The sequence below is a fragment of the Balaenoptera physalus genome, assembly GCF_965194825.1.
Source record: "Balaenoptera physalus genome assembly, chromosome: 10".
Taxonomy (NCBI): domain Eukaryota; kingdom Metazoa; phylum Chordata; class Mammalia; order Artiodactyla; family Balaenopteridae; genus Balaenoptera; species Balaenoptera physalus.
The window spans coordinates 39,957,016-39,979,177 of NC_138889.1; the positions used below are offsets into that span (position 1 = coordinate 39,957,016).

At 37.0% G+C, this 22,162-nt stretch overlaps 1 protein-coding gene across 12 annotated transcripts in view; it reads left to right on the top strand.

Annotated features, from left to right (window-relative positions):
• Positions 1 to 1,320: 1,320 nt before the first annotated feature.
• Positions 1,321 to 22,162, top strand: part of MTMR2 (myotubularin related protein 2) — a 108,021-nt gene continuing 87,179 nt past the window's right edge. For 2 of the 12 annotated variants that reach the window (XM_082409930.1, XM_082409932.1), the window contains exons 1-2: positions 1,322 to 1,694; positions 10,174 to 10,244. Coding sequence is in view for 1 of the 12 variants with exons in the window: in XM_082409929.1 (XP_082266055.1) it covers positions 1,615 to 1,694 (80 nt within the window). In the remaining 11 variants the exon portion in view is untranslated. Of the gene's footprint in view, positions 1,695 to 1,756; positions 1,876 to 2,858; positions 2,936 to 9,629; positions 9,787 to 10,173; positions 10,245 to 14,420; positions 14,440 to 22,162 lie in introns of those variants that run through there. The other 10 variants (XR_014250102.1, XR_014250103.1, XM_082409933.1 and 7 more) reach the window with 9 other exon arrangements.

Below are 22,162 nucleotides of genomic sequence, written 5' to 3' on the forward strand. Positions count from 1 at the left end.
ATTGTCTAATTTTTTCACAGAAATAATCTTTGCATACTTTTAAACCACATACACGAGGTGACTGGGATTCAGTCTCTATCAGAAAAATTCATTTTATGGTATCCTTCCTATGGCATTCCTTTGTCCTCTGTAACAGAAAATTACCAGCAGAAGCATTTCTCCTTCACCCAGTTCTGGTTCTCTTATCATAGTTCTATCCCTCTACCCTCCCTTCCTGCCCTGCTTGGGAATTTGAGAGGACAGGGAAAGATTACTAAAAGTTTGCCCTCTGTCCAACACCACTGCATCCAATAGTATATGTCTCTAATCTTTTCACACAATTAACAGGTCCTTCCCCATTTCCTCTTTCATACTGTTTTTGTGTGGACAATGGATTAATGCCAAAAGTGATTTTCCCCTTCAGACACTTCCAGACCACAGAGACTTTAATCCAACTCACAGTAGGACTGAAAGTTTCAGCTTCTGTTCTAGTGCCCTTTCTACAATGCTGGGCCAGGGGTGCAACGGAAATAGAATGATAAACATTAACTTTTTCCCTACCTGTTTTATACTTTCTCTATTACCCTTCCCATACCAATCACTTGCTTACTTCTCAGCCCTGCTTCCTATATCTTCCCCTCCTACAGCCACTATTTTTGAAGTTGTATTAGAAACTGTTGATATACATTAGTCCATTCCATCCTAACAACCCTTACGGAGACAGTAGTAATACTACTTACATTTGACTATTTACTATGTATCAAGCATTATTTTAAGCATTTAACATGTATTAACTCATCTAATCTGTGAGGCTATTATTATTCCTATTTTAAAGATAAGGAAGCTGATGTTCCATGCCTTGAATTACACTGCAAATAACTGGCAGAGGCAGGATTTGAATCCATGCCTGACTAACTCTAAAGCAGCCTTTAATTATGAGTTAATGAACAACTATTTAATCATTATTATTATTTTTTAATCATTATTTTCAGCCCCTAATCCGGTGAACATTTTGCCATCTCATCTCTCATATCCTTATCCTTTACGCGTCCCTACGTTCTCTTCCTCCCTTCCTCATCCCCCACGTCCCTCTGCCCCCTCATCCTACTGTTTGCCCACCTTCCTTTATTACCCTGTCCTCCCACTTTCCCTGACCTCCACATTCCTGTCACAGTCATCCCCGTCCTTAAGGTCCTTGTCTCTTTCTTCTCTTGAGACCCTCGTTCGTAATATTCCCTGTTTCCCCTCTCTTATTTTTAAAACGTCCCCTCCTGCCGCAGACTCCTGGTCCCTCCTGCCTCACGGAATCCCCTCCCCTCCGGTGCCACCCCCTCTCTTTCCCATCGACCAGCGGAGGCACGGCGGTCACAGCGGGTGCGGCGCGTGGGGGCGCAGGGGTCACAGCGTGCGTGGCGCGTGGGGGGCGGGCGTCTGAGGGCGCCGCGGGGTCCTCCGGCTCCCCGGCAGCCCCCGCGCGCGGTGCAAGCTGGGGGAACATGGCCGCTTCCGGTCTCCTTCCTGGGCCGGCGCGGGCCTGACCGCGGCCCCTGCCTGTCGTACTCCGCCCTGCGTTTCTCCAGCCCGGCAGCCGCGGAGGTCGCTGCAAGCTTTCTCTCCCGCTGCCTCCGCCGCGCCATGGAGAGGAGCTCGAGTTGCGAGAGTCTTGGCTCCCAGCCGGCAGTAGCGCGGCCACCCAGCGTGGATTCCCTGTCCAGGTAACCGGGACGCCCAGGGCCTCGCCCAGCGTCCGAGGGGGATGACGAGGGGCCGGGGCCACGCTGGATGGTGCCCCAGCTCGCCGCCTCTGGTTCCAGAAGACTGCGCCGGAATTCCTTCCCTAGGACTGGGAACGTCTTCTTTCTTCCTCTCTGGGGGTTAGAGGCTGGGAAAGAGGAGGTTAAAACTCACTGCTTCTTTTTCGGCTCCTCTACCTTTTGTATTCCGGGGTCGTTTTATCCGCGGTTGGGGAAGCCCCGGTTCATTACATTCTCTAATCTTTCATTACTTCTTAATTCATTTTTTGGATAGCCCTCCCCCCATTTCCTCCCTGCCTTTCTCTCTTGACCACTCTTTCCAAAATCATCCTCCAGTGTTTTTTCCATCCGTCTTTAAGTCTTTGCTTTTCGGTTTCTTGCCGACTCTTTCCTCTCTTTCTCTTCGCTTCACTTATCTCTTTTACTATTTTCCTTACATTCTGATCTCCACCCCCGCCCCCGCCCCCGCCTCCCCCCACAACTTTGCTTTAAAATGTAAGTAAAAATACCCACCACTGTGCTTCTCTGGTCTGAATCTTCCAGCTTAAAGTCGTTATTCCCGAGTAACTAATGAGTGGTAGTTTTCTTCCTTCTTGGGCTACCGGTTCTCCAGGTTATTTCTCTTGTACCAGATGGGATTTTGAGGAGGACTTTACTATGCAGCTTTGCAGAGAGCTGTTGTGAATGTTAACTACACGTGTTTCAGACGCAGTTTTTTCCTTTGGTTTTAAAATAGTGATTTAAAATTTTATTAAGAAATAATTGGAAGACCTGTATTTGTTATATGGCCACAATGAAATCAGGTTCTTTTCCATTGAAAAATAGTCTAGTTATTAGAGAGTTATTAGATACTAAACCGCTGTGAAAACACACTATTTTCATTTTTTCCTGTGAATAAATTGAAGTTGCTCTGTCTCTTTTAATTCATTTTGGATTCTGCTAGATATGGGTGATACTGCCATTTTTTTTCCTGTTGCTGTTTGGGACCTCATTGGGAAATCATTAGCTGATCCCACCGTTCTAAATTAGATTCTCTTAAATGCGTTCATAGCAACCTGCCCACGCTTTTTTCAGAGTCCTTAACAAGCACAGTGTAATTGTTGGTTTAATTGTCTTCTCTACTAGGCTATAAGCTACTTGAGGACAAGGATCGTATTCATCTTCATATCACCAGCATTAAACAGAGACCCTGCCTGTCAGAGGTGCTTAATAAATGTTTTTTTTTGAATTTGTATATTGAGTTATCCAGGAGAGAAGAACTTTTCTTTGTGTTTGGTTATGTACAGTGTACATTTGTTTCAAGTATTTTTTAGGTTTATGTTTATTACTTGGAAATTTAGAAAGCTGGGGATTTACACTCAGCTGTAAAATCATTCAGAAAACAGGTTGGAAAATTACAATTTTATGGGAGAATTACGAATGACAACTATGGCTCAGGATAGAATGTAAAGAACACAAATGAGGCAACTAGTAATCTCATCCAAGGGAGAGGATTTGGAACCACAGGAGGCAGCATAGTGTTGTTAGAAAGAAAGTACTGGAAATCAGGAGGCTCAGGCTCTTTTAAAGTCCTAGGCTCAGCTAGTGATTTGGCCTTTATCATTTAACCTTTCCAGTATGCAGTTTTTTCATCTTTTGAAATAAGGGGGTTGATCTAGAAAACCTGTAAGGTCCTTTGGAGCTCTAAAATTCTTTATCTTAATGATAATACTTGATGATGATAACCTTTGTTATGAATTTTTGCAATTACACTAAATAAATGTCTGTTAGTATTACAAACTAATGTACCTACCTGTGCCACTTAAGCACAATTATTTTCTTAAAAAAAAAAAAAGCCCAGCATCTTTAAAGCTTATACATATATATATATATATTTAACTTCTTAATGAAACATTATGTTATATATGAATTTGAGAAGATTAAGAACTCCTTGAATTTTGACTAGAGTATGTTAGCTTCATCCTCTCCAGACAAAAATATAAGTATGACTCTACTTTCACAGGAAAATGCCAGCTTTCATTCCTCTTCTCTAGAAGGTGGAAAAATAACGTTTATTGATTGTCTACTGTATACAGTCCACCCTGCTAAATTCTTTCATATCTTTTATTTCATGAATCATAACACCTGTTTGTGGCATTCTCTTTAATCAACATTATAGAAAAGCTGCATTGTAGACAGTTGTTAGAAAGCTTAATTTTAAACTTAATTTAGGGTAACAGTCACAGATGATTCTAGTACATGGGGGGCGGGGGTGGACAACTGTGGTTACAAAAGCAATGTTAAGTGGCTACCCAGATTAAGTTTATTACTTTTGTTAGCCTATAATAAAGCAAAATATTGGTGTTTGAACTGTATTATCTCAGCCTTTTGCAGAAATCTCACCCTTAAATTGTAGTTATGCTTTTGTTTTATACAATTAGGAAATTTTCATTTTCAAATTTTCGATTAGGAAATTGCCTTGTGAAATTGTTTTGATATCTCCTGTAGAATAATAGTTAATACTGTTCAGTGTGTTACAGATTGTCTTTTACACATTCGATTAACAAATTTCTGCTGAGTTTAGTTCAAAGGAAAATTGTTTATGCAAAAAATTATGTATATTTCCTATTTGTTTGAAAATGGAAACTATTAACGCATCTTCAATTTGGCAAAAGACTTCAGTCAGATTTATAACTGAAGTTGGTAGTATACTCATCTTTAATTTCTTCAAGTACTTCTATTAGATGAATTCAGTTTAAATATTATGTTTAAATGTGTTAATTTGTAAAATGTTTTACACTCTTCTGGGAAGTAGGAAGAATATAAATCTGAAAAATAGTACTGTAACCTGTGTGGTTGCCCATTGTTTTTTGGAAAATGACACACTCCATTTAAGTTGGGTGACTGGCTCTTGTGGGATCTGTAGTTCACACTAAGCATATATTGAGTCTTGATATCTATATATCTACTGTCTGTATGTATCTATAAATCTGTAGTCAGCTCAGAATTGCTATTGCTCTAGCTTTGCCTTCTAGGTCATCTTAGGCCTGATATCTTTGATCACAGAAGAACAGTTTCATTCTTAATATGATGTTCACATAGCAGTTTCCTAATCAGCTGTATATGATTAGGAATTATGTCATCTTGCATCCTTACAAAAAGTAATTTTCTTTGGTGAGTCCTGCTTGGTATTGTCTACTTAAGTGAGCTGTTCAGCAGCTCTTGTATATCCTGCTATTGTCCACTCATCACACGTGTCCTGCCCCGCAGAGAGAGAGTTGTGAAAAAATTCACTTCAGCACACTGTTTATCTGGCTGTATTCCATAATTTTCTTCTTGTTGGTTTTGCTCTGATTCTTGTGTAGGATATTGATAAAACAATACTGTAGGCTGGATATGGTAGCTAGGGTAGGCCTGAGCCTTAGAATTGTAGAAGTTATACAGCACAATTTGACACTATATTGGTACTATTCTGCCTTCTTAGTCTGGTTTTCCATTTTGTACACTGTTATAAAATGTACTGCTTAAGTGAGTTTCTTTGATTACTTTTTGCATTGCATAATCACATGCTAATATATCTAATGCTGAATATGTGCCCAGTGAATGACTGAATAAAGAAATGTTGACTGAATGTTCACCACTTGTCTTATTTGCTGTTTCTAGTCAAAGAATTAAAAAGGGTTTTCTTATGTGGAATTTGGCCTGTAAAGTCACAACTTCAGGTTCAAGCTGGGAAGTTACCCTTGCATGAAGCCTCCTGACACCCTGAGCTATTTTATTGGCTGCATTATCTTTTCTGTGCCCACTCCTATATGTCTTCATAACCTTGTTTCCTTAGCCTACCGGATTTTCCATCTGCCTTGATTACTTTGGTCTCTTTCTCTCTAATTTATTTTGTCAGTCATTTTATTTAATGTATATTTCTTTCATCCTATATATATCCTCATTTTCTAATTAACTCTGGGCACCACTTGTTTGTCTCAGATGATTTTGGGTTATCAGTTGATTTCTAGTCTGTATATTCATTAGTGTTTATGAGCATTCTGTATTTACGTTTAGCTTAGATTAAAAAAAAATCAGAGGGGAGGTGCACATAATGTAATCAAAAAAGTAGCTCCAACTAATTAGATTTTTGAATTGCATGTCTTCCTTAGAATTATCATCATTCGAAAACAGTAGATCCTGGATTTCTGTTTCCATGAGTTCTGATGGTACTTATAGCCTGAAGAGGTAGGAGAGTTTTTAAGATTTATAAAATACATTTTGTCATAAGGTCTCATTTCTAGTTTCAGCCCCAAGGTTACTTAGAGGTGATGTAAGTAGGAAATATCCTTTTAGGTTGTTTTTTCAGTAGTGGTGATGGATTTGTATCCAGTCACACGTTCTTACCAATACTCCTTTTGACTCTTGGCATGTCTTCCGAGGCAGCTGGCCCGATTGGTGGTAGAAACTATAGCTACAGAACAAAGTGAAGCTGATAGGTTGAATCTCCAACCTTGGCCTTAATATTAACACCTTGCATCAGACATGGAACATTTTGGTAGCCTAAAAATTACTTATTTTGGGTTTCATTATAACAGGACCCTAAAAGAACCTTAAAGTTCTGTTAGATAATATCCAGTATTCTTGTGAACTAATCAGTAATTGTATATATTTTTCTGGAAGAACATTTAAATTACTTACCAATCAAAAGTGTACAAGTTAATACTAAAGCCGAGACTGGGTCCTGTGTATGTTTTATCCATTCTTCCTTATGTTATCATCAATAGTCTATTAATATAAGTCAGTAGTTCCAGGACAGTACCATCAGCATCCCTTGGGAATTTGTTAAAATACAGATTTCCTGGGCCTACCTCAGATCTAACTGAATCAAAAACTTTGAGGGTGGAGACCACAGTTTGTATTTTAGCAGGACCTCCAGGTGACCCTGATGCATGCTGAAGTTTGAGAACCATTGTCTTGGGTCTTTTCCTGATTGTTGCCTAGTAACTCCATCAATATTAGTTGAAATGGACTAGGTTAAGGTCTGTGTTAGAACTACTGTAAGCCTATTACTTGAGAGCACTTTTGTAAAAATATCGACTGAAGTAGTGAGAGGTAAAAGTCATCTCTTGTGGATTTATTATATCTCGCTCTTTGGAAATTTCCTGAGCTCTTTTCTTTCATAGTCACAAGAAAGAACACCAAATCAAGAATATATGTTTTAGGCTTTTCTTAAAAATAGATCCTTGGTGAGATGCATTATTGGTAACATACATATTAAAAAAGTGTTATAAAGAATTCCAGGAGGCCATCACCTGAACCAATAAAGGATTATGCCCAAGGGAAGGAAATAACCCAGATACAGATGTTCAGTAAGCAGTGAGTTTATTTTGGAAAGCTGCCAGTTAATGCTATTGTATTCAGATTCATCAGGGACAAAGGTTGCATGTGATTCAGGACTTGACCATTCTCTAGATTAGTATAGAATATTTTCTCTTTTTAAAGGAAGTTAGTTTTGAATAGATAAAGCACTTGCCGTCTCTTGGCCTACTCTATAATTTAGTTAAATCAGTGGATAGGATTAAAACTACTGAGAGGTGATATGGGTAGGGAGTGATTTTATAAGCCTGCATTCCACAGGAAGTCAGGTTAAAAACGGAACTATATAAAATGAAAAGATTGATACAAGGTTCTTAAAATTAAAGGGACTAGAGAAGATGCCCTCTTAATGAAAATAATAACCTCAGTTCCCTTTCCTGTAGCTTTATTACACAGAACTGACTGTGCTTATCCCTCTTAATGTGTTTCTCTATATGTACCAATGTTGTCATCACTATAGACCACTAACGAGCAAGCTTCATAATTCTTCCCCTGGCCAAGTACATAGTACCCATGCAGTAATTGCTGATGAACTTTTCTTCTTTCAAAGACTCTTTACTGGGTGTGATTAACTCTTGGCCTCTTTAAGTACTTTTTAGTCTATATTAAATAAGGGCAAATGCTATGTTTTCAATATAATAAAAATTAACTTTTAAAATGTTTCAACCTATACACTTGAAAAAACCTAAATACACTTACTTGGAAAACTCTTCTTCTTTATTATTTTTTTAAAGTTAGGATTTAGGCTTAGAGTATAACAGAAAACCCAAACTAACAGTGGCTTAAAACAGATAATTTTGTGTTTTTTTCCCCCCACGGTAAAAGCCTGGAGATAGTTAATACAGATCTGATATAGTGGATATAAAGTATCAAGGACACAGACTCTTTCTAACTTAGTGTATGTTACATTCCAGTGTTACCTCAAAAACTGAAATTGCTATTGCAATGCTTTACCCATTGGATCTTCATTAGTCGAAAGGAAGGAGGAAAGGAAGAAGAAAGGCATGTTCCTCTATGTAAAGGATACTTTTTTTGAAATCACATACTGCCTTTAAGCTTACATCCGGTTGGCCAGATCATGGTCCCATGGCCATACCTAGCCACAACGGAGGCTAGGATACGTAGTCTCTTCTGGGAGGCTTTATTCTGAGCTGGAAATTGGAGGTCTATCTTTAAGGAATAGGAGAGAATGGGTATTGGAGATAGTCAGCAACTTCTCCCATGTATACACATATCTCATCTTAAAGCAAGGAAAATATTTTTCAGTTCAAGTGTACAACACTTAACTTATGCCAAAGGCATTCTTAGATTTGCCTGCAATGACCATAATAGAAAATGCTTGGAAAGAGAGAGATAATATATTGTAGCCGACCGAAAAAGAGAACTGTATCCTGGAATGCTCTAAACTTTTGAGTTTTTAAGCTTTTTACTTTTTTTTGTTTGTATTATCTTGGGCCAGATTTTTATAATCTTAATCTAGGACTATAAAGTAAAGGGGATAGACTTATTAATTGCCAGGTCATTAAGTGAAAGGCAAATAGAAATCAAATGAGGAATGATCAGCTATGTTATTTCATTTGAAGAGCTCAAGGAGTTGCCTGGTAAAGTAGTGGTGGTATGAGGATGATGGCTTGCACTGATTATTCCTCTGCAGTTTGGCGTTCATTCCCAAGCCATGTGTCCATGTGTTTTATCTCCCCCTAGAATATTGCATCAGGTCATACTTAGGTATTTTCTCTCATTTCAGTTCAAAAGCTTTGGTCTTCATAAGAGAAATAAAGCAGGCCATTTTGGGCCATGTTAATTTATGAATGCTTTTGCCAGTATCTTGTGTTTATTTTTACATCATCGACCTAAAGGTTTGATTGAAAATTCAGAGAAATCAGTGTTTTATACATTTTTGTGTCATCTAACTTAAATATTAATATTTTAAGCATGTAATGTCAAACAGAAGGAGTTTAATCATTTGGAGATAAGTAGAGGAGGGTAGAGGAGTCTCTTCTGGGTTGATACAGCATTATTCATTGTGCTCATAGGGTTTAATAGGCATGAGTTACAAATATATCCATCTCCTTTCTTAACAGAATTGCTATTACTGAAAACAGCAAGCGAATAGTTGTTCAACTAGGACTTTGTTAGGAGGTTGTGTATCAGCAAAAGGTGTAATAACTTTGGCTGATGATAGGCTAGTGATGATGAGCCTTAATTTTCTTGAGCCAGGAAATGCAGCAAAGGTCAAAAATAAAATTTTAATATGATATGAATGTCCTCTGTTACTAGTATTGGATAATACTCCTCCATTATAACCAAAGGCAGTACCTAAAAATATGAACATCTGAGATAAGCTTTGCTTTTCAAGTGGTAGAAAGTTGTTGTAGTTAACAATTAATAGTATTAATATCAACAGTCCCAATAATAATAATATAAATAATAGCACTTAACATTTATTGAGTGCTTACTATATGCTAGGCATAGTGGTAAATCCCTTATATGCATTTTCTCATATAATCCTCATAACTGTATAAAATAAACAGTATTATTGTTTCCATTTTACAGATGAGAAAACTGAAGATTAGGGAGAGCAGTTTGACATTTGAACCCAAGTCATGTTTAACTTCAGCATCTTCTGTGCTGTAATGAACTCATCATACCTGACGATCTGGTGCCCCAGCTCCAGGGCAAAACTTGGTAGTTAAGGGCAGTCCCAGGGCAGGTCAGTTGGGTTGTCTTGATGAGGAAATGAGTTTCCTTGACCAGCTATACTGCTGAGCAGGAGAAGGATAAGGTACACAATACATTAGTGAATTCAGAATGTCCATCTTTGGAGAGAATTTTCTCTAGCTTTGAATGTTTTTTTCTTCTGACAGAAAATAGGATTTTTTTTTCTTTGCCTGATGATTAAGAGGATAGTATCATTTTCATTCAGAAGAATAGTTTTACATTTTGAACATCAGATAAATAATAAAGCAAGTAAACATGATGCCAAAGCCTCTTCCCAACCCTCCCTCCCCTGTAGGCTTTACAGAATACTTTAGAATACTTTACTGTAGGGTTCCTTAAATATCTGAATTCCCCTAAGTTCCTTTGTGTTTATTTACAGTTAATGTGTTAAGAGCCATTGACATTTGAAGATCATCAGAAGTGAAGATAAAACATCTCAAAAATTATAATGTAAGTGAATGGGAAAATGGAAATAAAAAATGGACAGAAGGGAATATTGCCAACAATATTTCTGCAATTCATATATTACCCCAAATGCAATTTATGCATATGACTAACCAGTAACTTCAAACTTTAGTCCCAGTTCCAAGTCCTAGTTCTTAAAATTCTATTCTCTTCTACCTAGGGAAAACAATCACTAAGTTTTAGTCATCAGTAATTTTCCATTAGGATTCTTTTGGCTTCCATGTACTGTTTTTTGCTTTTTTCTCCTTAGTACTTTGCACTTTGACAAGGGCTGATGTTATATTTAAAATTGTATGTGTGTAGAGACTGAGGTCTTCGCTTTCTAGCTGCTGATGTATGTTTTGCAGAGTTTTAATTTTACTATCGTTCTGTATGTTTCTTAGGCAGAACTATGACCAGTAAGCTAGCTAGCCTCCTCCCTGCCTTCCCTTCTGTCTTTACCAGCTCCCTTCCTTCCTTTCTTACTCCCTGTAAGTATTTGTTTAACATAGATTATGTCCTGAACATTGAGCTAGATCCAGAATTCCTAAGACCTTGTTTCTGAAATAAGTTATGTCATCTTGCTATGTCATCTTTTTATACAGTTGGTGCATTAGAGATCATGTAGTTAATTTCTCAAGTGTGGCTGAGGCCCGCCTGCACATTTCAGTCCCTTGTGGTGCTTGGTGAGCACCTAGCTTCCTGGGTTCCAGGCCAGACATTCTGAATCGCTGGGAGTGGGCCCAGGAGTCTCTACTTAAAGTGAGAACCCCACCGATCCAGTTACTGTTTGGATTCTAGCACAGCTCTGTAAGTTTGCAGTTGAGGCAACAGACCTAGAGAAGTTTAATAACTTTACCCAAAGGCACCATAAGTGTTAGAAGGCCAGGAATGGTTGGTGGTGTTTTCTCCAAAGTCACGGAGATATTTAGTGCCAGAAGTGATCTGCCGACTCCTAGACTTCAAGTCACGTTGTGGGTTTTATTAGGCCAGACAGTGTATATATATATATAAAATCATAGGCAGTTCATCACTGTTCCTGAAAAAAGTAACTAAAAAAATAACTGAAGAACATCAACTGTTTGTTTCTTCATCTTTAGTCAGTTATATGACTGGTTCTAACTTTGAAATCACTGGGGTTAGGGGGGAACCCCTGGTAGTCCAGGAAGAGGAAAAAAACCTTTTATTCCCCCCATGGCACTATCCCTACTTGGTCTTTAAATTTTATGCTTCTGAAAAGGAAGGATCTGATTTCCTTTTTGAATGATGGTAGCTAGCATAGTGCTTTGCAAATAGTAGGTGCTCGATAAATAGTATGAACAGGTTACTGTTAAAACTTTGTTTTTTTCCTTTGTATTCTATAAGCTACTATTAGGAGTGGTTTTATTTGCTTTGTACAGAAGCTGATACTTTATATACCAAGCCAGAGACCTTAAATAATTGAAGTCATTTATATTTATGATACTCCATTGTTGTAGTTGATATTCACAATATCTCTGAGGGACTAAATTATTCTGAAGTATTTTCTGAACTATATGTATTTGAATTAATTTTAGTGTTGTATGTGTATTTTATATTGTATTGTGTATGGTATATTGATAGTTACTGAATTGTAACCTTACATTAGTAAATGTCGTTATCCACTTTTCTTTGAAATATTCTGTAATTCTCAAATTAACGACTGAGTTTAACTATAAAGTGCTATTATTCAATTTTCCGGAAATTTTGGTACATATTTTAACTGTAAGATTTTTAAAAAGACATTTTAAAATCACATATTCATTTCTAATAAGCTGTATTTTTGTAATTTAAAATTTTCTTCCCATCAAATATTTTTTTTTGCTCTTTTTGTAACCAGACTTAAAATTGTAAATATGGTGGTTCTAAAAAGGAGTCTAATTATGCAGTATAATTCCTTCATTGTATTCCTTGATACTTTCTTAGGCCTGTGTTTTTTAGTTCGGATTCTACTTCTTAACTATGACTCTGGATGAGTCCCTTGATTTCTCTGAGCCTGATTCCCTTATCTGGAAAAAGGGTAAAATGATTCTTGCTGTCCTATTTTTACAGAATTGTTGTGAGACCTAAATATGATGATTTATGTTGATGACAATAATTTAAAAGAATAGTTAATGCCTGTGTAGTGTGTACCATGTAGTAGGCACTGTTTTAAGTATTCTACATATTATTCATTTAATTCTCATAACAATCCTGTGAGGTATAAGAATTATCATTATCCTCACTTTATAGATGAGGAATCTGAGGCACAGAGAGGTTATGTAACTTCCTTGAGGTCACAACAGGGTGGTAGAACCAGAATTTACTACCAGGCGATCTAGCCGCAGAGTTGGCAATATGTATGGAAGATAAATGTGTATGAGAGCTCTTTGACATTTGTAAAGGGCTATGCTAATGTTAAGTATTATTATTCTAAAAGTACTTTAAAAGAGAGATGTTTTCCTCATCCTTTTTATACAGATAGACGAAAAAAAGGCAAAAACAAGCAAGAAAAAACAACCAGCTTAATCTGGTAAATAGCGAATAGTATTCAGAATTAAGGAGGGATAAATCGCGGAATGATGCCAATACATTAGATTTTTAATTTAACCATTGCAGGCTAGGAAGAGGAAGAGACGTTGAATGCTCTTATTTTCCTACAAAATGTTTTAGTGAGTGCAGGACAAAACAAAATAAAACACCTATGTCAACTTCACTTATATGACTGAAGTTTGTGCAGAAAAGTTGTATCTCATTATGCTGATGGGGTTGTGACCAATTAATAGTAATAATTTGTTTTTCTCTGTCTTGGGAAAACAAAATGTCTGTCTAGATAGCCTAAAGAATGGATATGTGACTTCATGGTTTTAATAATGAATTCAGATTTGCATAATGGAATGAGAAAATTACATGCAAGGTCATTTATCAAAGCATGAATTCCCCGTGCGTTTTCTATTGTTTGTCCAGGTAAAAGTGTTTGTTGAGCAAGCATTTACAGAATAGGTCAACTCTCCTCTTTCTAGTGTTTCTGCCCTTATACTTCAATTTGGATGGAAGTGTTCGTTTCTAAAAGGAAATGCAATTTCAGTGTAGTGCGCTTTGAGCTCTATTCTTACCAACGTTCAGTTTAGTGCGACATTTTTCTCAGCTAAATTGCTCACTTTTCCTCTCTAGGCTACTTATGAATCCATGTGAGTTTTAATTTCAGCTCTCATCAGAGTTTGAATCAGGATTTTTGAAGGGGTTCTTAGAAACTCTTTTAAGAAGTTGCTGAGGGTGTTGGGATTGGTGCTGGGACTGAAAGTCCCTCCTCCTCTCCAGTTCTCACCCCATTCCCCGTGGACACACTCCTTTTGGCTAGAATACTTTGGCTTTTACCTATTTATTTATATTTCTAGATAAGATCTTTGAAGAAATAATACTCTGCAGAAGAAAAACATGTATGTAAACCATTTTCTATACAACCTGGTTTTTCACACTTTCTGTTGCATTACTAAGTAATAATGCCCTAACTTTTAGTTAGGGAAATGTAGCTGATAGACCTGAAAATAAAATAATACAAATTAAACTGTATCCAAGGTCATGTGTACCTCAGAACCTAGGGATTTTCCAGACTAAGTGCCAACATGCACTGCACCAGCTGTCTCAGAGCTCAGATCCCCTTTGTTTCTCTGAAGAATACAAAATGTAGGCTCTCATCTGTCAGTCAGATGCCATGATGATAAGATCACTTATGTCATCTCTTTTATACTATAGATTGGTTAAGTTAAGAAATTCAGGTTTCTGGTGTAGCATTTAAAAAAATAATTACTATAAGCTGTAATTAATTTGTTTGGGGGAGTTGTTTTTCTATTTTGGAGATCCTGCAAATATTCTGACAATACGTCTTTTGTATCCTAAGTGCTTTATACACACTGCAGGCCTTTTTTTTTTTTTTAATAAAATTTCCAACAGAATGACTAATAGAGCATGAACAGTGCTTATGCACTGTAGTCCATTGTGTAAGTATTGACAGCAAAATTTGCATTTCTAGAAAAGCTCGTTCACAGTCAGAATACATTCTTTAATGTTCTTGGGCAAACATGCTATGTATGTGCTCAGGACATTACTTACAGGAGAATACTTTTTTGAAAAGAACCTTTTCTTTCCATGGAATACTGAAGAAAAATTGAATTGGCAGTAGGAGTGAAGCAGTTTAAATAAGGCAAGTGATTTAAATCTTATTGTAATGATTATAATCAGTAATGACTGGAAATAAAAGAAATTAAATCCTCGGGAGGCATTTGTTTACTAGGATATATAGAAAGATAGGTGACTTGTTTCCAGGTTGTTTTGAATTAAGAGTGTAAAATGTTGGTATGTTTATCTGCATCCCTAATTTTCAGACACACTTTTTCACTTTTGCTAGAAATGTTTTTATGGGATTTTAAAATGTTAAATCAGGAGAATTAAGAGGAGTATAACTATACTTTTGGCATCTTTTAGTGCTTGAATTTTATTTTTCTGTTCATTATCGTGAAATACCACCAGTGTTTGTGCAATTGACAATAAAGTAATGTTAATTCCATTAACAGTCCAGCAAACCAACAGAGTCAGAGAGGGTCAGTGCTTTGCTAACAGTTACATTGAAAAATACTGGTGATGGAATTGGTTTTGTGATTGAAGCTTTGGGCCAGTCTTCTGCTTGAATCTATCAGAAGTTACATAGGATGCATGTATGCATGTGTGTGAGGGGGTGTGTGTGTGTGTGTGTATGTGTATAATATGTACCTATTTATATATATTAAAAAATTTTCCTCTTGATATTTGTGCTTAGTATTCAGTGATTCATCCGTTAACTAAAACTTTTTTTTTACGTTTAAAAGTTTATACGTTTAGTTATCTTAGTCAAATGAGGACATTTTACAGTGTACATCTGAGTGAAAAGTACTTTTAGGGCCAAGGGCTTTGCTTCATTTTAATTTAATTAGTGGGTTCCTTTTTAAAAGGAGACCCTTATTTCTGATTTCATACTGTTTTCCTTTCTGACAAGGGTACTCTTGTATTTCCACGGTGCTATTCGTTGAACGCTTTCTACCAGTTAAGTATTTAGTACGAATTGCTTTCTACAGGTCATGTTTTTTATCCTTACTATGGTCTTAATAAGATATCATTACCTTATTTTATAAAGAAAGAAGTTAGATTAAGTAACTTGCCTGAATTATTATTTGCTAAGCGGGAAACCAAGTCCTTGTGACCCTGCAGCTCATATTTTCAGCTACTGAGCACTTCTGCATCTGTGCTCTATGCTTTGTGTTCTCTTCTGTGTTTCCATTGCGTCCTTTATATCCTTTCAGTCCCACATTTTACTATTATGAGATACTTAGATATCCAGCATCTTTCTTAGACCATAAGTCCCTTGAAGAAAATGAATCTGTTTTCAACACTGTCCCCAGTACATGATACATTGGTGATGTCAGTAAATGTCAATGAGAGGGGAGGGTATGAAATAGGAGACTTAGGAAGTTCCTGCCCTGCAAATGGAGGGGAAGAGTGTGAAGAGCCAGAGGGAAGATGGCTAGGAGGCCTTTAGTGGAGGTAGAGATTCTTAGTCTCCATCCTTGAAGAAGCTGAGGGGTACTTTGAGGCATGGGAATATTTGGAATTGATAAGTGACCCCTGCTATCTGGAGACAGGTTTTTCTGCCTTTGCAGCATTACCAGGGATGCATGTAAGTTCACTAGTATTGAGGCAAGAAATACTTTGGTGGTAGGGACCAAAATTCATTTGTTTAGACATAATTGTCATAATTAGCAAGTTTTTAGCCTGATTAATTCTCAGGAATAAGTATAACTTAAAAAAAAAATCTAACTGAAACAAACAAAAAAATTGAAAAGTAGAGAGTACCTTATTTAATACTATATATTTTGAAAAGCGTATAAAGAGTAATTTCTATCTTCCTACCAATAATTAGTTTGTATAACTCTGTTCGCCTAAATGCTACACTTTGAAATAGTAGAACTTTTGAGACCAGAAGGGTGGAACATTGCTCTTAGGAATAGTGTAGCAAGGGAAAAAGATATTCTGTTGCAATAACAGCAGACCAGTAAATGTGTGGGAATGACTAAGAGTCAGATGATGGGATTTCTGTTTTGATCTTGTGGTGGAAAGAAAACTGCATCACTCTGGCTGAGATAGTGGCAGGACTACTGAAAAATAGTATGACTAGTGCTGTCCTGTATTATGCCTCTCTTAGTCACTATAAAGCTAAGTTCTGTTCTTTCATAGGTATGTGTGTATGTTCATTTGGTTATTTTGTGGAGCCAGAAGTTAACATTTAAATAATATTGACTTGATTCCTTTAAATTAGGAATAAAGAGAATAATGTAGTTTAGGGTAGAATAAGAAGTAGATTAAAGAGGGGAGTTCTACTGAGAATGGTTTCCCATTTACAATGATCATGGCTCTGCAAATTTGGATAAGCACATGTGAGAATGTAAATTGTTTGCATGTTCATATAATCTTTAACTGGTCTTCCAAAGGATTATACAATGAATCAGAATTTAGAATATAACACAGTTTTATTCTGAGGTATTTTGAGCCTCCTGAGAAAAGCAGTCTACATATGAATAAGTATAAAGAATAATTAGTATTAGTAACAAGAGTATTCCTCAGTGCTGGTTATATTTTTATCAGTTTTGTAGCTTTTGAGAACATATTCTGTCTATAACAACTTTATTAATTTCTAAAATGTGTGTTTTATTTATACTTTTTTTTTTGACATAGCACACTTTTCTAAGTACAGACATTACTGCTCTTGAGGGCAGAAATTGTTTGGCCTACCCTTGAGGTATTATGATTGTTTTTGTTCCGAAGTACACTTACCTCTCCATTATTCTGAACCTTATTAATAACTTGCAGGTTATCCAGGGCCAGGGAATGTTGTATTTATTTATGGCTTAGGTATTTGAACCTTGTCAGTGGTTTTTTGTACCTCCATTAAAGGATTTATAGGAACAGAATGATTATAATTCGATACTATTTCTTAATAACAATTCTGATAAAAGGTTTGGGCAGAAAAGTGCCCACACTAATTGAAAATGAATAAAATTTCACGATGTTGCTGCTGTGTGACGGCCTTTTTATGGGGAAAGTTTATGCAGTATACGTAAGAAATAATGTTGACGGAGAAGTCTTTGAATCACATTTTCATATGGGACAATAGTTTATTTCTATGTATGTATGCATCTGTGTGTATAAGAGGGGAGAGTTGGCATTATGACTATCAAGAGCTGAAAGGGATATTAAAAATGGTAAGATCCAGTTTAGCAAATATTTCCAATAGTTAGAACCATAACTCTTCATTTGTAATCCTAGAATTTTATCTCTAGGATTTTTATGCTCTGAATCATAGAACCTTAGATTTGAACTTTGAGACCATCTTGTGTAGCAGCTCCACCCCTCAAGTCTCCCTTATGACTTGAATGTCATCATTCACAAAGCCTTCATTTCCTCAACACTTCCTGTTCCATTTTGGAGATTACTCTCATCAAAGAAAAGAGGCATTGGGTATAGGAAATGACCCTTTTGGTAGCCTGTCAATTAAATGGAATATGGATAATGGAGAGTGATTGCTTAGTTTGGAACCATAGTTGTATTTCTCATTTAAGCATACATTTGGAAAAATCCTTTTTGTCATTGAGGGCAGGTGACATTTTGTGATTAAAGCGGATACTATGGAATGGTTATAATTTAATTTGAATAGTAACACCAAAATTCTTTTCATCTTGACTCTTTGAAATCACTCTGTGAAACTGTTATGAAACTAATGGTCATTAAAAAAAAAGTATTTGGACCATGAACCTGTGACTCTCTATGTCATCTTTTCATTTGCATGCCCAAATTCTATCCAATTTGGCTTTTGTCAAAAATAAGATGATGTTTTTTTTTTTTTTTTTTTGGACATCTGGTGACTTTTCCACGAGTCTTTTACTGTTGGTCATGATAGATTTGATCATCTCAAATATTTCTTTATTTAATGTCTTTTCCTATAAATCAGTTATTCCTTTCCATTATTTTAGTGAAAATAGGTCTGGCTTACTATTTTATTGCTGTCATTTTAAATATAATGGATATGTCCTAAATGCTAATCTCCAAGGAGCTCTGATTTTTATTTGGGAAGTTTTCTTGGTACATAAGCATTTATTTTGTACATTTTACCTAACTAGAAAACGTAAGCTTGCTTGAAAACATGAGCAAAGAACTGTAAGAAATAGCTGTGACTCAATGATGAATGTGATGAGGGGGGTATATATCCAAGGAGTCATCCAGAAGGAATGGTGTTAATGTGGAAAGTCTTCCTGAGAAGATGCCTTGTTTCTTAGATAGCCCCATGTGTATCTTAAACATTTTAACGATAACTTCATTTTCCATATTTTAGTACATTATCAGCTGTTGGATGCTGGTCCCTCCCCGCCCCCCCTTCGTAGTGGTGTTTATATATAAAAGAATCTTAATGCTTAGATAGCATTTTCACATTATTTTAGAATTATCCAGTGAGATAAGAACAAGTATCAGTATTTTTATCCCTACTTTGCAGTATGAAATTGAGGCTCTGAGAGGCTAAATGACTTTCCATGATTTACGAGACCTAATTTTCCTTTCTTTTCTTGTAGCTTAAACTTACATGTCCTAGTTGGGGTGAGAGAATAGTTTATGTGTTAGCATCCTCCAAAGTGTCCCATGCTTCATATTGTGAAGGTGCTTTGCAGTATGGTTACTTATAATAATCCACTATTAAACGCTTAATGGTATACATCCCTTTTTGGTCATGAAATGACATAGTACACAGCATTTGTGTTGAAAGTAGAAAGGATCTTATGTTTCCAACAGTGATTTAATAATTGGAACTGGTTGCTAGAGGGGAAATATGAAATCTCCTTTTCCAGAAGTTATTTTTGCTTTCCTGTTATGTTTTAAATAAATTGTATTACATTTTCTCTGGCAGAGAATATCTGATTATGGATAATTTAGCTCCTTGCTTCTTTAAGGATAAAATTGTTAGAGTTTCATTTGTTTTAATTCTCCAGCCCTGTGTTTAACCTCATTCTGTTAAACTGGTGTTCTCTGATGACAGTAGGCGGCATCCCATTCCAGCCTCCATTAGATAAAAATAGTATTTTACATTGTTAAGGTGTTTCTGTCAGGTAATGTGCTAAGCTCTTTGCATGCATTATTTTATTTAATCTTTATCAGTATGTGAACTGTTCCTGGCATGTGGTAAGTAAGTACTCAGCAAGTATTAACTAAATGGAGAAAACAGAAAATAAATAAGTAAAACAAAAAGTATGTCAGATAGCAATGAGTGTTTTGGGAAAAATAAAGCAGGGAGGATGAATAGAGAATGAGTGGGTGGGTCTGGAGTTGTTTGCAATTTTAAATAGAATGGCCAGGGAAGGTCTCACTAAGTAGGCAACATCTGAGCAAAAAAGCTGAAGAAAGTAAAGGAAGAAACGGAATATTTAGGAGAAGAGAGTTACAGATAGAGGTAATGGAAGATATGAAGGACTTGAAGTGGGAGCTTGCCTGGTGTGTTTGAGGAACAGCAAGGGCTCCTGTGTTGTTATAGTGCAAAGGAGCGGGGGGTGGGGGGTGGGAATAGTAGAAGATGAGGTCAGGGAGGTAAGGGTGGGGGCAGATGTGAAAGCCTTTTGGGCCGTATTAAGGACTTTGGCTTTTGTTTTGAGTGCGATGGGAAGGTAGTGGAAGGTTTTTTGCAGAGGAGTGACTATGTCAGATGTTTCAGAAGGATCACTGTGGCTGCTGTATTAAGAACAGACTAGGATGCAGAAGCAGAGAGACTGTTTTTTAGGGAATTGGAATCATCCAGGAGGGAGATGATGGTAGTAGCCAAAGAAGAAAGAGAAGTGATTGGATACTGGACATGTTTTGAGGGTGCAGCCAATAGGATTTCCTGATGGATTGAACATGTAGTGTAGGAGAAGAGTCAAAGTTGACTCCAGAGTTTTTGGCTCAAGAAAGTATAGAAGGATAGAATTAACATTTACTAAGATGTTAGAGCTGGTTTCAGGAAGAAGAGCAGGAATTTGGTTTGGGGCATATTGTTCACCTGGAGGTGTTACATAAATAAGTTATTGGAATCTGGAATTCAAGAGAAAAGTGTGGGATAATGCTATACATTTGGGTTCATCAATTTAGAGATGTTAAAGTTGTGAGACTGGATGAGATTATTAAGGAGGGGAGGTGTACACAGAGAAGATAAGAGTTTCAAAGACTGAGAGTTTAGGGGTACTCCAGTGTTAGGAGGTTCAGAAGTGAGAAGGAATCACTACAGGAGACCTGAAAGGAAGAAGGGCTCGTGAGGTAGCCATAAGAGTACAGTGTTTTGGAAGCCAAGGATAGAAAGTATTTCAAGGAGGAAGGATCAGCTATGTCAAATGCTGCTTATAGATGAGGACTAAGTATTGACAATTGAGTTTAGCAAAGTGGAGGTTCTTGATGGCCTGACAAAAGCATTTTTGTTGGCCCGTTGGAAGTGGGTTCAGAGAGAATGAGAAGTGAGGAATTGGAAGCAGTGAGTAGACATCCGTTTCAAGGAGTTTTGCTGTAAGGAAGCTCAGAGAAGCGAAGTGGTATCTGGAGGGTAAGTTAAGAGAAATAATAACATGTTTCTATGCTGACTGGAATGATTGAGAAGAGAGGACAATTTTTGTGATACAGGAACCAGAGGGAAGAATTGCTGGAGAGATTTTCTTGTGAAGATGAGGGGAGAGAGTTCAGTGGAGGAGCTTTAGATGGAAGTATGGATGCTTTAGATGGAAGTATGGATGCTTTAGATGGAAGTATGGATGCTTTAGATGGAAGTATGGCTGCTTTAGATGGAAGTATGGCTGCTTTAGATGGAAGTATGGATGCTTTAGATGGAAGTATGGATGCTTTAGATGGAAGTATGGATGCTTTAGATGGAAGTATGGATGCTTTAGATAGAAGTATGGATGCTTTCCCTACAGTAAGAGAAAGGAAGGCAGAGTACACATGCACTGATGCAAAGAGGTTGTAGTTGAGGGAGCCTGTGAAAGATCTTTTTTGATTACTTCTATATTTTTCAGTGAAATGGGAATCTAGATCACCTACTAAATTCAAGACGGAGAGGATGGTAGAGGATGAGGACAGAAAAGACCATATGAAATAGCTGTCTGGAAGAATGGGAGAACATATGGATTAGGGAAATGTAGTGTGTTTGCTGGGCAGTATTAAGGGCTTGGTTGAGGTGAGTGATCATGTATTCAAAGTGAGTCCAGGCCGTATGGTTGTGTGCTTTTCTCTACACTAATCCAACTGTATGGGTACACATCTGGAGTAGGCAGAGAGTTGGCTTAACTAGCATTTGGGTGTTGCCAGGTAAGTACCATGAAGCAAGCAAGGACCAGAGATGATTGTAATTACAGGCTATAGAATTTAATAAGTTGGGGAAAGAGAAATAAGGTCATGAAATAGAGACAGTGAAAGGCAGTAGGAACAGTGGAGGCCTTGGTGGAATTGAACAATTAAAAGATGTTGGCTAGGGTCCTAGAGAGATGAGCTGGTAGTAGAACGTTTGAAATTTAAATTATGGAGGTCAGTTAATTGGGAATGCCAGTGTTTTAGGGTGTGATCCTGATCTGAGGTAGAGTGGAGGACAAGATCATTGGTGAAGAGGAGGTAAGGCACTGAGAGGCCAGGGTGTTGGAATATTCATTTATATGGCTATTGAAATCAATAAGAATTATGGCGATTGTGTTGATATTAGAAAGAGTCAGGGTGAGCCTGAAGCTAATTCTTCAAGGAGTGAGGGAGAGTGAGTTAGAGACTGGTCGTTGACCTCAGCAGGGAAGGGTAGAAGGTAGTGTAGCCTGATGACATAAGATTGAATGATTGGGGTTTTTAGA